The 16,538-nt window shown below is 61.5% G+C and overlaps 1 protein-coding gene across 1 annotated transcript; it reads right to left on the bottom strand.

Moving 5' to 3' along the window:
• Positions 1 to 453: 453 nt before the first annotated feature.
• LOC142070219 (syntaxin-binding protein 2-like) lies at positions 454 to 15,737 on the bottom strand. The gene is made up of 15 exons (XM_075123766.1): positions 15,701 to 15,737; positions 13,192 to 13,241; positions 12,153 to 12,234; positions 11,476 to 11,552; positions 10,434 to 10,512; positions 9,596 to 9,699; positions 8,307 to 8,452; positions 7,891 to 7,975; positions 4,837 to 4,967; positions 4,586 to 4,693; positions 3,533 to 3,590; positions 2,959 to 3,024; positions 2,345 to 2,425; positions 1,805 to 2,008; positions 454 to 492 (listed from the first exon to the last, which is right to left on the bottom strand). The coding sequence occupies exons 1-15, from the start codon at positions 15,735 to 15,737 to the stop codon at positions 454 to 456; spliced, it is 1,347 nt and encodes a 448-aa protein (XP_074979867.1).
• Positions 15,738 to 16,538: the final 801 nt, after the last annotated feature.

Here is a 16,538-nt window from a genome sequence, read left to right as displayed (position 1 = left end):
TCAACTGAGCGAAAAATCATTCAATAAAAAACCTATACCTCCACAAAATCTTCCCTTTTGTTTCTGATTCGCAGCTGGAGGACATGTGCATTAACCAGCCTCTGAAAAAAATCACTGGCATGTCACTGAAATGGCTTTTGTCCCTCTGAACAGCCTTCCATGGGCATTTTTGCCTATTTCTCCAAAGAGACTGTGAGATCTTGCCATAGACTTTCTTCATCAGAGGAAAGGCAAAGACATCCAGAAATAATATCAAGCTATCAAAGCCAGAGCCACAGACTAAAGGAAGCCAGCTGCTGAAATAGAAATTAAGGAAATCAAAGGGCCTCTTGAAATAATAAAAAGGGCTCTTAAATAACTGCAGCAAAAGCCAACTGAATTGAAAGCAAGCACTAACTCCAGTTCCTGAAAGAGAGAGAAATCAGTTGTGTTTATACAAAGAAATCTGTTAATTCACTTGTAATAAGCACCAGTAGTTCTCCTTGTCCACACCTTCACGGGGAGAGACAGGTCAGTGCTAGCACCCCGGGACGCACCCACAGCCCAGGCACACGAGTCCGTGGCCCCAGGAGTCCTAGTTCCCCGATCAAATCCTGAGATCCTGCTCTTCCCACCCCTCTCAGAGCTGGGGGTAAACCCAGGAGTCCTGGCTCTCAGCCCCCCTCTAACCCACTAGACCCCACTGCCCTCCCAGAGCTGAGGATAGAACCCAGGAGTCCTAGCTCCCAGCACCATCTGCTCTAACCCACTGGACCCCACAGAGTTAATGATCGAATTTAGGTTCTTGCTGCTCCTCCCTCAACAGGTTCTCTCGGGCGCTGGGGTCAGGGGTCTCTCTAGTTCCCCCTGGCAGTGCAATGGGAGCCCCCATCCCCCTGATCTGGGCTCCCCCTTCTGCGGCCAGTCAGGTGCAGAGTCAGAGCCGAGGCCTGGCTCTTAAAGGCTGTGAGGCCTTGAGCTGGAGGGAGGGCAACGTGCCCCACCCCTGCCCCCCCAAACCATTTACTGCTGCTTAGTGCAGACGGGGAGGCCTGGCAACTCCACAGCACCCCCTGGCCAGGAAACTGGGCAGCCAGGCAGCCAGAGGAGCCCCATGAGGGCACCCTGGCCTGAGCAATGGGCACAGGGGAGTGCCTGAGCAGGGCTACAGGAAGGGCCCCGGAGCAGGGCCCTGCCCCACCGAGCCAGCATGGGATAGGAACCGATGGGGGAAGAGGGATTGTGCCAAGTGTCAGGGTCAGGGAGGTTCCCCAGGCCATGGTGAGTTTGGGGAAGGGGCTGGATGCAGCAAGAAGCAGGGAGCTGCTGCAGGGATGACACAAGGGGTGGGCAGGGGACTGGTTGCAGGAGGCTCAGAGACACAACATGGTATCTGAACAGCCTGCAGGAAGGGAGGGAAGTCCCCCCTCCCTGCAGAGAATGGGCCGGGGGACTGCTCCAGGTGTGTGTCTCTCCATCCCCCCTCCCTGCAGAGAACGGGCTGGGGGGCTGCTCTGGGTGTGTGTCTCCATCCTCCCTCCCTCCCTGCAGAGAACGGGCTTGGGGGAGCATGGAGGGCGGACACTGCTCGGAAGGCAGTAGCAGGGAGCAAAGGCCACCAGATCTGACCCCAGATCGGAGCATGGGCGTGGCGCACTGGCAGGCTTGCAGGCACCGAGAGGTGGGCAGAGGGAAGACAGGGCTGTAAAGCCGGGCTGGACACAGGCCCTGGGAAGCGGCTGGCCGGGGGGCGCCCTGCATAGCAGGAGGGCTTGCCAGTCTGAGCAGTGCTATTCCCCACCAGCCCCACAGGCCTGGGCCCCACCTCCAGGAGCACCCCCCTGCAGCAGCAGGCCCCGCAGTGCTCCCCCTGCAGGCCTGTGGCATTACCATTCTTCAGGAAGATGTAGATCAGGATGATGCGGATCTTGTCGTAGGCCTGCACGCTGGGGTCCAGCAGGACAGGCAAGATGATCTTCCTGGGGTCCTTGATCTTCTTCCCGTCCACGTCCGTCCCCATAGCCAGGTCCTGGGGGCAGGGGGAAGGGGGCGCACACACAAGGCCCAGGTCAGGCCACTCTGCTTCCTCCCGCCCACGCAGCAGGATGGGAGATGTGACGGCCCCCTGACCCACAGCTCGCCTACCCCGTGCCAGGCCCCCCTCCTCCCTGGGGTCAGCTCCCTCTGGGGTGAGCAACTGGCCCCCAGGGAGTAACCCGAGCCCCATGTCCTCCTTCTGCACCCCTGGTGCTGCATGGAGGGGCTGACCCTGGCTCCAGCGAGCCTGCGGCTCTGAGACCCCTCTCTCCGGGCTGAGTCCATGAGCCAGACTCTGCCCCAAGCCAGGCTCTGCCCACAGACCCACCTGCTCCAAGCTGCACAGCTTCTCCACTGTTCCTTTGAAGTGCTGCATGCAGTGCTCGGCCAGGTTCAGATGCGTGGAGTACTGCGGGGAGAGACCGGGGCACAGGGGGAGTTTACCGTATCACTGGCTGGTCCAGAGCACCTGCACCCACGGCTTCTCTGTTAGTCACCACGAGGTTGGGGGCTTGGAGATCAGCAGGTGTCGGGGTACCTGTGCCAGTGGCCAGGAGCTTTCTGTTGGCACATGGCTCAGTGGCACCAGGAGTGGCTCCAATAGGCTGGTTTGGAAGCCCACCAAGGCCCTCTCCCGAGAGCTGCAGCAGCAAGGCACGGGCTTCACCCAAGGGCTGCCCTTGGTGGGGCTAACGTGGCAGCTCTGGGCACTGACAGGCAGGCTGCTGCCCATGGTGCCACACAGCACCTGGGGGGAAAATGGCTCTGCCCAACGGGACAGGTCAGCAGCTCTCATCAGGCAGTAAAGTGGAGTGCCACAGAGTGCCCTGCCCCCCAGGAGAGTCCCTACTGGCCCTCACCAGCCCCACAGAGCACCCTGCCCCTCCCATCAGCCCCACTGAATGGCCTGCCCCCTGCCCACTAAAAGCCCAGCCCCGTTACCCTGTTCAGCTCCTTCTGATACTGGGGCATCTTCTTCAGGATCTGGGACAGGTCCTCGATGTTGGCCTGGAGGGAGGCGGTGGTGAGATCCCGGCTGCTCCCAGCGCTTGGAGCCCCCTGCAGGGCAGAGGCAGCAGGGCGGGTCACTCAGGCCATGCGTGGCTGCGGCTTAGGTTAGACCTGCCCTTTCCAGGCCAGCTGGAACGAGACGGGAGCCCCGCAACCCGAGCGCCCCTCAAGGTGTAAAGCAGCAGCGGGCCAGGGAGATGCCAGCGTTGGCTCCCTGCAGCTCTCCCTGCACGGTCCCGATCCTGCTGTCTGACCCCGCCCCATGGGCCTCTGCCCTCCCCCACTGTGGGGAGCTCCAGAGCTCTGGCTGGGGGGCAGGGGACTCCACATACACCTCTAAGCCCTTTACAGGCAAACCCTGGGAGCAATGGGACAGCCCCCCCACCCCCGCCAACCCCTCCTGGGGCAGCAGGGAAGCCTCCCCTCCCCATCAGTGGCAGTGGGATGGGTCCCCCTGTCCCTCCGGCCTGAACTCCCCAATCGCTCCCCCCAACCCCTGCCGCACCTTGTCCGTGGTCATCCTCTTGCTCTCATAGAAGGTGCGCAGCAGCTCCGTCACCTTCCTGCAGAAGGGAGAGGGGTCAGGACGGAGCCAGGCACTGCCTTGGAGGTAGGGGGTACCCTGTCCTATGCTACAGGGGATGGAGCCCCCGCCCCACAGGCACCAGGGTTCTCTGCCTCAAGAGCCTCAGACAGGCTGGGGGAGGCCCTCTTCCTAAGTTACCCCAAGGCAGAGTTCAGTGCACATCTGGGGGCTCCTGGCGCCCTTCTGGGGGGGCCTGGGGGCAGCGGCAGGCCCAGCAGGAGGTCGGTGAGGGACTCACTCAAGGGAGCTGTAAGGTGCATGGGGAGACCCTGGAATCGGGGGAAGACAGTGTCCAGGGGGATCCCCAAGAGGAGATGTGGACAGTGGCTCTGGAAGGGAGCGCTCAGGGGTCCTTTGGGGAGAGGGGCTGGGTCCAGGGGGTCTCAGCACTCAGAGAGGAGTATGTCTGAGGGACAAGCTCCAGCACTGGGTGGGAGGGGGAGGGGGGCCCTGGCACTGCGCAGGAGAGGGGTGTGTTGTGGGGGGTGGGTGTCCCTGCACTGGGTGGGAGAGGAGTGTATCCAAGGGGTAGTGGGGTTCCAGCACTGGGTGGGAAGGAAAGGGGAGGGGTGTGTCTGAAGGGGAGGATGGGGGAAGTCCCGGCACTGGAAAAGAGGGGGAGGGGTGTGTCAACGGGGTGGGCTGTCCTGGCACTGGGTGGGAGAGGTGTGTCCAAGGGGGGAGTCCTGGCAGCGGGCGGGGAGGGGAGGGCTGTGCCAAAGTGGGGGTAGGGGGTCCCAGCATTGGGTGGGGAGGGGAGAGGTGTGCCGAAGGTGGGGGGGAGTAGCAAGACCCGGCACTAGGCAGGGCACAGAGGGGTGTGTCCAGGGGTGTCCTGGCATTGGGTGGGGCACGGAGTGGTGTGTCCAGGGGGGGGATGGGTCCTGGCCCTGGGTGGGGCACGGGGGGGTATGTCCAGTGGATGGGGGGGCATGGAGGGGTGCGTCAGGGGGCAGGGCCGAGCGCGCTCACTTGGAGACGTCAGCGATGTGCATGTGGCGTAGCTGCACCCAGAGTTCGTCGTCTTCGTCCAGCAGCGCCTCTTTCTCCTGCGAGTCGCTGATGCCCATCGTCTCGTACCTGCAGGGGGGAGATGGGGTCAGGCTGCGGCACCCCTCGCCCGAGCGTGGGGGCTGCGGAGCAGTGCAGGTGCCTGGGCCACATCCCCCCCAGCCCGCCTGAGGAGGGGTGCGGGGCGCCCCCTACTGGCAGCCAGGCCCTACTTGTAGGTGTCTTTCTCGATGCTGAGCAGGTCGTAGGCCATGGCCTGGTAGGTGAGCTCGTGCAGCAGTGGGGACACCAGGTCGAAGCTCCGGTCCACGATCAGCAGCTGAGAACGGGCTTTGTCGGGGCCCTGGGGCAAAGGAGAGAGAAACCCATCACCTCCTGCTCTGGCAGAGGGTTCCTGGCCTGGCTTACACGGCACAATCCAATGGGCCCTGGTGGCCTGAAACTTCACTACCCACCCTCTCTGTGGCCCAGCCCCCAACCCCAGGGGGAAGCCAAGAGACACCCCCCAAGCTAGCTGGGACGTGCCCTGGGGTCCTGCCCTGACCAGCTGCACTGCAATGCCCCCTGCAGGGACGGGCTACCTGCCCCTCATGCAAATAGCAATGCCCCCCTCCCCCAAGCATGCTCTCTGCTCGTGCCTCTCCACCAACGGGAGCATGCCCCTTACAAGGCAGCTCCCTGACTGCCCCCTGCTCCATATGCTGTGTGGGGACGGGGGGAACTACACCAGAAGGGCCTGGCTAGTCTATCATGAACCAACACCAGGCCCAGAGACTCTTTGATACAAGGTCCCAGAGGGGGACGACAGGACATTATCCCTATGCCCCACCTTGCATCTGAGCTGGGACCCCATATGAAGCTCTAGCTCCCCAGTCCCAGCCTGTGTGGCCCCCCAGCATCCAGTGGGACAGAGACCACTCCAATGGTCAGCATCTCAGACCCACATCATGGGGGGGCTGGCCCAGCCCCCGCTTCCTGCCTGATCAGCATGCACTGCCCTCTTTGCGCAGCAGGTGGCGATAGGAGACCAGCCCTGCGCTCTCATGGCAGAGGGCTCTGAAACCGGCTCCAGCAGCCCCAGTGGAACCCAAGCCCACCCAGGAGCACCTCGGCAAGGGGGGGGCTGCGTCTGCTCTTTGCTGGGTAGCACAGACAGTCAGGAGTGGGTGGGGTGGGGACGTACAGCCCCTGATGCTATCCCAACTGTCCCACCTCAGTACGTGGCCCGATTTTCAGCCACGCTCGGGAGCAGAACGTCTGACCGGCCACCACCCATCCGCCTGACAGGTCTCCACAGCCTCTGGGTAAATGGGTTGAGGCTGACGGGGGAGCGCCTCTCTTGGAGGAGTATCTGGCCCCCACCACTGTAGCACTATCATTGCTGCATCCTGCCCCCCCATGCACGTGGGGCTGGGCAGGGCTGTCACCGCATTGCAGAGGGGGATGGAGGCCCAGAGGGGCTGGGTGACTCACCCAAGGTCACACAGGGAGTCTGTGGCAGAGCAGGGACATGAACCCAGAGCTGGCACCATCATTCCCCTCTAGCCCTACCCAGCCTGGATGGGTTGCTATGCTCAGCCCCCGCCCCCACCCCCCACGGGACTTTGCTCACACCCTTTGCCAGTTCGGCTCTGCTGGAGGGATCCCCGAGTGCAGATGGGGGCTGGCGTAACCACCGGGTCACCCCACCCTGCCCAGAGCAGAGGGGTGGTTAGTGCACTGGTGGGTGCCACAGCACTGCCTGTCCCAGCTACCCCTCAGGGCTGGCAGCTGGGAAACATCAAGGCAAGAGGGACTAGTGCAGACAAGGCCCCAGGGTGCCGGGACTGCGGGCTGGGTGGCTTTGGAGACCAGAACAGTCGGGTTTCTTAGGCACCTGGACCCCAGCCTGGGCAGCCCAGCCCACTGAAGGTTAAAGCAAGAGGCCGTTCTGGTCAGCCCAGAGCCTGGCCGAGCTGCAGAGAAACCTGTTTTCAGCTCTGGGTCTCTCACTCAGGGCCTGTCTACATGTAAACCACTTCAGCTGCTCCGCTTCAGTGACTCCGCCTTTCCCATACCCCCAAGCAACGCAGTGGCACCGACCCAATTGCCTCGTGTAGACCAGGCCTCGGCCTGACCTTGGTCAGTTCTCAGGCGAGAGCTCCCAGCTTCCCGCACTCATCCCCCAGCTCAAACCTTCCCAACCCTGTGTTCTCGAGCTGGGGGCCCTGCTCCAATTCCCTGCTGGGAGCATCCAGCCAGGAGCCATTGGAGCCGGCACGGTCTTTCTGGCCCCCAGGCTGATCTGTGTTGGATTCTCTTCATTTCACCAAGACAGGGAGGTGACACCCCCCACCCCCGGCATGACTCTTACCTTCCCCGAGAATCCTTCCCCTTCACCCCCTGCCAGAGAAGCCAGGAAATATATAGGGAAACTGAGGCACGCATCAGATTCATAAAAGATATTACAAACATTCCCAGTTGGTCACAGGTGCACAGTCTCCCAGCAGCTCAGCAAAGGCTGGAAGCAAGAGCAGAGGCAACAGGAGGGAGAGATCTGGGCAGGCCTTGGATTTTACATCACTTTGCTTCTCCTAGGGGGGTAGGAGCTACTGGGTTTCCCGTGTGAGAATCCAGGGCAGGGTGGGTTTGTAGCTCCCCTCTGCTGGGGGTGGGACGGGGATGGCAGGAGCTAGGGGAAGCCCACAGGCCAGGGCTGACTTGTGGCTAAGGCTCGGGAGAGCTGGGTTCTATTCCTGCTCTGGCAGACTCCCTGTATGCCTCAGTTTCCCATCTGTAACACAGGCCACCCTGCCTCCCCTGGGAGGCTGAATTCATTAGTGAGATTCTGATACCATGGTGATGGCTGTAGGAGCACACACAGACAGGAGTGTCCAGGTGTGGAAGAGGCTCTGTGTGCGAAGCTTAGTTCTCTGACCGAACTGCCCTGTTTATAAACAGAGAGATTGTGCTGGGCACACACTTCCCCAGTTGGTGCCTCGGTTTCCCCATCTATACAGAGGGGATAAGGACACTAGCCTTTGTAGAGCACTTTGAGATCTGCCCACAGCCAGTGTTAGAGAAGGGCTGGGGCCATTAGTCCAGCCACACAGGGAATGCTATTATTCTGCCAACCCCTCAGGATCTCCAAGGGTGTCTAGACCCCACCCCTCCCCCCGCCAGGATCTCCGAGCAGGTTCTAAATCACTCCTCCTTCCTTCTACTTCTCATGTGCTCCCCCGTGGCTCTGTCCCATGGCAAGGGTGTGGCCGACACAGCTCGCTCACCTCTCCCATGCTGGGCTCGTATGCCTTGAACGCCTTGAGTTTGGCCAGCACAGCGTGCGCCAAGTGGAAGTTATCTTCATGGTCCCTGCAGCAAAGACAAACCCTGTGGGTCAGAAACAGCTCCTCCTCGAGGGGCACACGCACTTCCTGTAGGAGGTAACCAGGTACCCTCGCCCTTTGGGCACACTCACTTCCTGTAAAGGATGGCTGGGTACTTCTCCATGGCTCACTCACTTCCTATAGGGGATAGCTGGTACCCCTCCCCCTGGGCACACTCACTTCCTGTAGCGGATGGCCAGGTACCCTTCTCCTTCTGGGCACGCTCACTTCCTGAAGAGGATGGCTGGGTACTTCCCCATGGCACATTCACTTCCTATAGGGGATAGCTGGGTACCCCTTCCCCTGGGCACACTCACTTCCTGTAGCGGATGGCTGGATACTCCTCCAGGGTTTCACACAATGTGGCAATCTGCTCTGCCAGCATCTCCAGCTGCTTGTTTTCGAAGAAGCAGTAGGGGCTGAACCAGTTGTGGAAGGTCTTTGGCTTGTCCAGGGAGTACACCTTGGGGACGGGGGAGAGCAGAGATCAGACCCCGGTGCCAACTGCTTGCAGCCAGGCCAGCTGTGTTCCATACCGCGCCCCTAAGATGCGCTGTTGGATCAGGCCAGCCTGGTGGAGCTGTAGCGAGCCCCTAGTGAGGGAGAGATCCCTTTGCCAGTGCCACTCCTGTTGTGGTAGAGGGATAGCGAGCCAGAGATTCATGCACCAGCCTGGGATGAAGATGCCCCAGCTTCAGGTCCTTACTTGGCTGCAGACCCCCAGGTGCCCTCAATGTTGGGGGAGGGGGCTTGGCGACACTTCTAGTCTGGCGAAAGCCCCAGCATAGCCACGGGCAAACCCAGCATCAAGGCGCGTCTGCCGCTGTCGCTTATTTCACTGGCCAAACAGAACGAGCCATTGGGACAAACGTGCTTGGACACCAATAAACAGTATCGGCCCATGAAGGGTTTGCTGGCGCAACGGGACGGGTGAGCCAGCAAAGCCTCCTGACGGACACTCAGCTTATACCAGCCAAAGCTTCTCTTGGCACAGCTGGCACCGGTACCCCAGATGAAATCAGCTAGAGTGGCGAAAGGACTTCTTTGCCAGCGTAACGGCATCTACCCAGGGGCTCTGCCACCACAGCTGCATCAGTTACAGGGGGGATTTTTTCTCTCATGTCCCTGTAACAAACCCATACCAACAAAGCTTTTGTGTGTAGCCCAGGCTCATGTCTCTCTGTGCCTCAGTTTCCCCATCAATGCAATGGGGCTGACACCACAGTCCTGCCCCTCAGGGGCAGGAGGGGGGAAATCCACTGATGACACAAGGAGGGGATGGGGTGGTTGGGTAAAGGGCAGGCGTGTGGAGTATCGGGCTGTCTTGCAGGCCTAGTATAAACCATCAGTAAGAGCTGGTAAAGCCAGGGAGGCAGGGCCCTCCTCCCCCATACATCTACCATCCCCACCAGGTGCAAGCCAGCGATTCCACCTCTCACAGGGTGTGAGCAGCCAGCTAGTTCCTGCTGTCCTGTGCTGGCGTCAAACCCGGGGCCCTAGAAGGGAAAGGTTCCCCCGCCAAACCACATGAAACAATAAGGGTGTGGTGTCGTACGTCACCATCCGCCCCGCGGACCTGCTCCTCCAAAGTCCGGCCACCCCTCACCTGGCTCTCATAGGGCAGGAAGGCCATGTTGATCTCCTTGAGGGTTTTGATGACCTTGGTGATCCGTGACTTCCTCAGCTCCTTGAACAGAGGCTCAGGACAGGCTGCAAGGCAAAGGCAGTGGGTGGGAGTGACAGGCACAGGGCTCAGGACCCCCAGCACAGCGCCAGCCCCCACGGACGGGGCCAGGACGGGCACAGCAGGGGCAGTAGTGCTGCACGCTTGTGGGGAACCTGGGCAAGCCAGCAGGGCCACACAGGAGTCAACGATGAGTCCAGCCCCCCCGAACCAGAGTCATGCCGGGTTCTCGCCTTCTGCAGCATCAGCAGCGAGGGGGAGCCACAATCTCTCCGATGCAGCCCCTGTCTCACACCCTGCCCTCAGCCCGCCTGCAGGGCTGAGTGACCGGAGTGTACAACTCAGGATGATGCACAAGGAGGAAGGGGACTTGGGTTCCCCCTGCCGCTGTAATGGGGAGAAGCAGATATGACCCTGACACACTGGGTATTCTGGTGGTGTCCCATCCCCCCACCGAGTTGGGACTGATGGAGCAATGCATGCTGGGAATGGTAGCAAGAGGCCGCCTTTCTGGGCACACGCTGCAGGTGTCTGTGAGCCGTGCTGGCTGGAGGCAGGCCCGTGGGGGAGAAGGGGGGGGAAGGGATAGGTGGGGTCATTCAGTCTGGCCTGCTGGGGCTGCATCCCCCTGCAGGAGGGCAGAGCATAATCAGGGTGCTGCGCACTGGCCTGCCGGCAGAGAGAGACCCCCCACCCACAGGCTCCAGTGTGCCGCTGTCCAGGCTCCCAGCTGGGGGATCCCCCGACCCCCAATACTCACGGCTGAGGAAGAAGACGTGAGCTGCCTTGTAGTTGAAGGTGGGGGTGCCCTGGAAGTCATTGATCAAAGCCTGCACCGACTGCAAAGCGGAGAGAGGGGGGTTGTCAGCACCTGCCGAGGCCCCTCCCTGCTGCTCAAATGGCCCAGCCCATGCCCAGGCCCTGGGGACTCAGGGCCTAGCATGATGCCATCGGGAGGTGGGCTGGTTTTCAATCCCCTGGCTCTGGGCTCCCTCCCTGCCTGGAGCAGGGCTTGTGCCCATGTGCCCGGGACATCCTCAGGGCCCAGCCACATCTCTTGCTGGCACAGAAGTGTCCATGCCCGGCCACAGATGAGGCCTGGCATTGCCTTGCTGCTGAACTAAGTGGGCTCTGAGCAGTGTCCAGCGAACAGCCGGCCGAGCAGCAATCCCAGGCAACTACCATCAGGGACCCCTCCCTTCCCGGGCGCCATGCTGGGCACCTGCAGCTTCGCCACGCCAGCTAGCCTGGCAGGGTGTTTGGAACCTGTTCAGACCCCTCGACCGGCCATTGTGACAGGTGAGAACCTGGCTGCCCTGTCCCAAGCCCCAGCTCGCAGTCCTCTCCTACAGCGCTCCCTCCACGGGCAGCCCCTGTGGGTTCTGGGCTTCACCCTGCTCTGCCAGCGCCCCCTGCCCCTGGTCTCCCTCCACTCACCTCGCTGCTGCAGATGCAGGAGCCTCCTCCCCAACAGCCCCTGCTCCCTGAGCCTCTGCCTCAGCGAGTCTCCTTCGCTTTGAGTCTCAGCTGAGGTCGCCTCTCTCCACCTGCTGCATCTGCCCATCCAACCCCCACAGGACTGCACTGCGGAGAGGTCTGGGGGACAGTCTGTGCCTCACGTGGCAAAGAACATGAAGCCCAGCTCTGGGGAAGCAGCCTCTTGGGGAGCCCTGACTGGCCCCATTCCCATCCTGACGTTGTGCTGCGCATCCCCCCGGACAGCGCCACCTCCAGGCAGCACTAGGAGCTGTCCCGGGGTCTCCCCTGCTCCCCATCCAGTTGCCCCAGGCCCGAGCTCCTACCTCCTCCACTGGGCTGAGCAGGTAGACGGCCTCCAGGCTGGGGATTGGCTCCCGGCACTTGTTAATATCTTCCACAACTAGGAGAGAGCAGACACTGGGCGCGGGTCAGTGTGTCCTAGCCACCCGCCCCAGCCCCTCTCCACCAGGATGTGGGGAGGGGAAGCCAAGGGGCACAGTGATGTTCGCTGGCAGCAGGCCGGGGCGTTCCAGAGGCGACAATGCAGCAGCCGCTTCGATGTGGGGCCGTGGGCTGCAATGCTGCCACAGTATGGAGCAGGGAAGGAATGGCCCTCTGTACTGTGCTGGGGGCACCCCGCTAGAGTGCTGGCTCAGCTCTGTGCCCCTCAACCCCAAGGGCTCCTCCACCCTAAAGCAGGGAGCCAGCATTCGCCCTCCCCAGTCAGGACCCTGCCCACAGCATTGGGGAGGAGCAGCGAGGAGTTAGCGGGAGTCTGAGAAAAGCGGTGAAGAGGCTCCACGGGCTGAAAGTGCCAGGCTAAGGGAACTAGACCTGGCTGGGAAGGTACCGATAGCAAGGAGGGCGTCTAGGGGGCTGCAAAGCGGGGAAACTAGATGCAAATGTGAATGTAGACAAGTCAACTCCCTGACTGTGAGGTGTATCCAATGGGGAGGGGAGCCCTGGCGGGGGGAGCAGACGGGAGGGAGGGGCCACTCACGTGTGATGCCTTCGTCTACGATGTCGGACATCGTGCAGCATGATGAGAGGATGCGCGTGCTGGGGTGGTCCATGATCAGCACCTGGGGTAGCGAGAGGGGAGCGCTCCACTTCGGATGAACTAGTCACTGCCCTGAGCCCAGCTGCCCACCATCATCATCCACGGCACAGCCAAGGGAGCAGAGCGACTGCTAATGGCAGAGCCCTTCCACAGCCCTTTCACAGCAGAGCAGCAGGGCCGGTACCAATCCTGCACTTTGCTGAGCTGACCGTGCTAAGGACTGCGTGAGGAGCTACAGGGAGAGCGGCTCCGAGCAGAGTGGCTGGTACGAGATGTAGGAGACAAACCTGGGACACCCGGCCATTCAGAATGGTTCCATCCTCCTAGACGGGAGGAGATCAGCCTCTTCGCCCAGGTGACAGGGTGAGTGCAAGAGGCAGGGACAGAACAGGAGTCCTAGCTCCCAGTCCCCTGCTCCGATCCACCAGATATCCGCTCCCCAGCCCTCGGACAGAACCAGGATCAGGGCACAGAGAAATGGAACGAGGGGAGTCTCCGTGTTCCCCCAGGAAAGCCCTGTAGGCCATTGGCCCAACATCTCCACCACCTTCCTGCCGTGCCGAATGCTCCCTCTGCCGCACCGACCTAACCCGCTGCTCCACATCCCCCAGCCCAGTCCATGCCGGGGGCTCAATAACCTGCCTGCCCAATGGTGCATACTGCCCCCATGCTTGGCACTCTCCTGCTCCTCCTCCCACCCAGGCTGATTCACTGGTCCCAGTGGTCTGATCCGGTGTGTGTGTGGGGGGGAGGTATGGGGCTAGCTGGACAAGCTGGGTCTGATCCAGCGCAGTGGGAAGGCAGACATACCCAAGCCTAGCTGGGGACGGATGATGGGCTAGACAGAGCAGGGATCTGATCCAGCCTGGAAAAGCTCAGGTTCCTAATGAATCTCAAGAGGCTGGAGGGGGAGGAGCATGATATATGGATACAGCATATCCCCAGGGGGACACCAGGGCAACAGGTTCGGCCTGCTTACCTTCCATTCTCTTTCCTTCTTCACGCTGTGAAGGACAACGCTGAGGATCTCTGCGAGTGAAAGAGATGAGGATCAGGGGTGGGGCTCGGATGGGACGGCTGTGCCTGAGCCAGGACCCACTGGCTGGTGGAAGGACCCCTCGGGGAAGTGGCTCAGAGGCTGCTTTCAGGCCAGCTAGCGATGTGCTCCTAGCCGAGCCCCCAGTCGGCGATCGTGGTGGGGTGACAGGCTAGATGGGCCATGGGTCTGATCCCCCTTCCTTTCTGCCAGGCTGGATACAAGCACAGCTGAACTAAGGATCTGGCCCCGTGCAGCAAGAGAACAGATCCTGTCCAGCACCTCTTGACTGGAGGGGATCCAGGGACCCTCTACAGTGTGTGGGGGACAACAACACAACAAAGACTTCAAATCCTGAGTCCTGCACATAGAACCCCTCCAAGGCATGCCCCGCTCAGAGAACTGCCGGCCTGTCTCCTGGGCACCTTCCACGGCCCAGCTAAGCAATTAGATAGTCAGCTCTTTGGGCCAAGCACCATCTTTTTGTTGTGCCCAGCATAATGGTACCCTGACCCATGACTGGCGCTCCTGGGCACTACCGTAATACACCTAATGAATAATGTACAACGCCTTGCAAAATGGGGCCTTGGTCCATGACTGGGGCTCCTGGGTGCTACCATAATACATCTGTTTGTTTTACCCCTACGAAGCACCTGATTCTGGCTGGCCCCGTAGGGCAATAGCCCCACGACCCTGACCTGTGCTCTCACTCTCACTCCCACTCCTGGTAGCTGGTGTGCGTGAGTGCACTGCCCAACACACTATGTTTCCCCCATAACTCAAGCAATGCCTCTCCCTACCCCACCTCTAGCCCATCAGGACTTGGCTGCTCGGTCCTAATGAGGCTCCAGGGGCTATTCTGCACCAGGACGCGCTGGCCTCCCTGCTGCTTTCCTGCAGTTCCTTTACACCTGTGGCATGCGGACGCCCCGTTCACCGGGACACGTGGAGCTCTAGTGCAAGGTAAGGGGCCGGCAGCACAGCCTGGACCCAGACATGGTGAAGGCAGACACGAACCTGCTTTCTCCACGCAACTCCGCCCAGGCATTTTGACCCTGAACTGCAGTTACAGCTCCCCACGCCAGCCCTGGGCTCCCCCCACCAGCTCTGCCAGTGCCCCTCACTACTGACTGGAGCCCCTGCAATCCCAGCCCTTTCCTCCCCCCCATTCCCAGCTCTGCCAGTGCCCCTCACTCCTGTCCACAGCCCTCTGCTATGCCAGCTCTGGTCTGTCCCCCACCAGCTCTGCCTCACTCCTGACCCGCAGCTATTGCAGTCCTGGGTTCCCCGCCTCACGGCTCTGCAGATGCCCCTCACTCTTGTCCGCAGCCTTCTGCTATTCCAGCCCTTTGCTCCCCCCCGATTCCCAGCTCTGCCAGCGCCCCTCACTCCTGTCCGCAGCCCCCTGCTATCGCAGCCTTGGGCTACCACCCACTCCCAGCTCCGCCGGTGCTCCTCACTCCTGACCCGCAGCTATTCCAGTCCTGGGTTCCCCCCCACCCTGCCACGGCTCTGCAGATGCCCCTCACTCCTGACCCACAGCCCCCTGCTATTCCTGTTCAGAGACCCCTCTTGAACCAGGGCAGTATGGCCCACCCCAAGTATTCAAAAGTCACGTGTCAGGCCCTCCTAATTGTGTGATTTAGTGAGGAAAAGCTAAGAGAAGAGCTAAGGGTTATTAGCACCACCGGCCATCCTGAACTGTGGGCCACTTTTGCTCTGTCCCAGTTCTGGGGGCAACCATGGAACATCAGAACTGAATCCACTTTCCAAGAGTCTTTTAAACCCCAGGTCTGTGGTCTGGATTTAGCCACAGGCCCCGTCCACTGCAGCCTGGGCTGGAGATTCAGCAGTGGATCTGGGCTTCTGAAGTAACAGAAGTGGGTTGGGCTTCTGAAGTGTAACTTGCTCTCTCCTACATTACAGCTATAGCCTACGCCAGCTCTGTGTTGGGGCCGGGCAGAAGTGTACTGCTTCACTACGTTACAAGGCGGCTATGACGTCATTTTTCTCCTCGCGCGCAGCCGTTACCCATTCTGACAGGCTGTTTATAATGCTAACTTTACTAGTTTTCAGAGGTTGTCGGGGAGGGCGGGGGGGGGTGCAAGGTGGAAGTTTCGCCTAGTGCACAAAATATCCTTGCACCGGCCCTGGTGGGAGTCATCCTGATGGAAAGAGATGACGACGATGACGCCCCCCAAAGTGCAGCTCCTATGGGAGGGGGCAGCCCTTGGGGGTGGGGCAGATAGCCTCCTCCCCTTCCTGGTGTATGACAGGCAGGCGGGGGGGAGCTCTCTGCTCCGACTGACTCCTAATCCTCCCCGAGGGTGAGACACCCCCAGGAGCGCCCCTCCCAGGGCCCCCCAACTGGGCCCTGCCCCCCCAGACCCACACCCAACCAGACCCTGCCCCCAACCGGCTCCGCACTCAGACCCCCCGGCTCCGCACTCACTCTTGCGCACCACCGCCTTCACCCCGGACGGGGCCATTTCTGCCTCTTGCCACGTCCCCTCGAGCCCTATGGGTAGAAGTGGGACTCAGCTGTGTGCGGGGTGGGGCTGGAGTCAGGACTCCTGGGTTCTGCCCCGGCTCTGCTCCTGACCTTGGGCACGCCCTGGCCTCTCCCTGCCATGCTCTGGGGAGTGTCTGTGACACTGGGCCACAGCCCCTAGCGACGCTGAAATCAGTCACTGGTGGACGGGCCCAGCCCCCCCCAGTGTCACTGATGGACGGGCCCAGCCCCCCCCAGTGACTGATTTCAGTGTAAAGCAACTGGGGTGCTGGCGGGTCGATGTCTGCAAGGCTGAAGACGGCCGAACGCCGCAGCCCCCCACTTCTGGCGCTGCGAGGGCTGGGCCTGGGCACCAATGGGCAGGCGACCAGTGACAGGGCCACGCAGGTCCCCACTGAACCCCCACCTGGTCACGTGGGGCGCAGAGGGAGGCGGGGGCCTCGGGCAGGGTTAAAGCGAGGACTGGGTTGGGGTAGTGGGGCCTCAGCCCACTCCAGTCAGGGCCCCCCACTGAGCTGCAAGTCCCCCCTCCACCCAGCCTCCCCCCATCAGCCAGGCCCCTCGCCCCCCCTCCACCCAGCCCCCCTCAGCCAGGCCCCGTGTTGCACCCAGGAACAGGGGCAGGTCGAATGGAGCGAACGGCCTCTGCCCGTCGCGCCCCGTCGGGAATGGCGTCCTTCAGCGCTGCCGGGGGCGGGGAGGGCCGGAGGGAAGGGACTGTACCACTGCTCAGCCAGTCCCGGCCCTTCCTGCACGGAGCGGCGGGAAAACATGGTAC

The sequence above is a fragment of the Caretta caretta genome, chromosome 28, assembly GCF_965140235.1.
Source record: "Caretta caretta isolate rCarCar2 chromosome 28, rCarCar1.hap1, whole genome shotgun sequence".
In the NCBI taxonomy this organism is placed as follows: domain Eukaryota; kingdom Metazoa; phylum Chordata; order Testudines; family Cheloniidae; genus Caretta; species Caretta caretta.
This window is presented reverse-complemented; position numbering and strand designations above follow the sequence as displayed.

Bases quoted from the DNA above. Each gene is read 5' to 3' on its own strand.
- LOC142070219 (XM_075123766.1), bottom strand. From the start codon at position 15,737: ATGGCCCCGTCCGGGGTGAAGGCGGTGGTGCGCAAGA. The intron at 12,235-13,191 runs GTAAGCAGGCCG...TCGCTACCCCAG, and splicing joins AGAAGGAAAGAGAATGGAAG to GTGCTGATCATGGACCACCC. The intron at 11,553-12,152 runs GTGAGTGGCCCC...GCTCTCTCCTAG, and splicing joins CGTAGACGAAGGCATCACAC to TTGTGGAAGATATTAACAAG.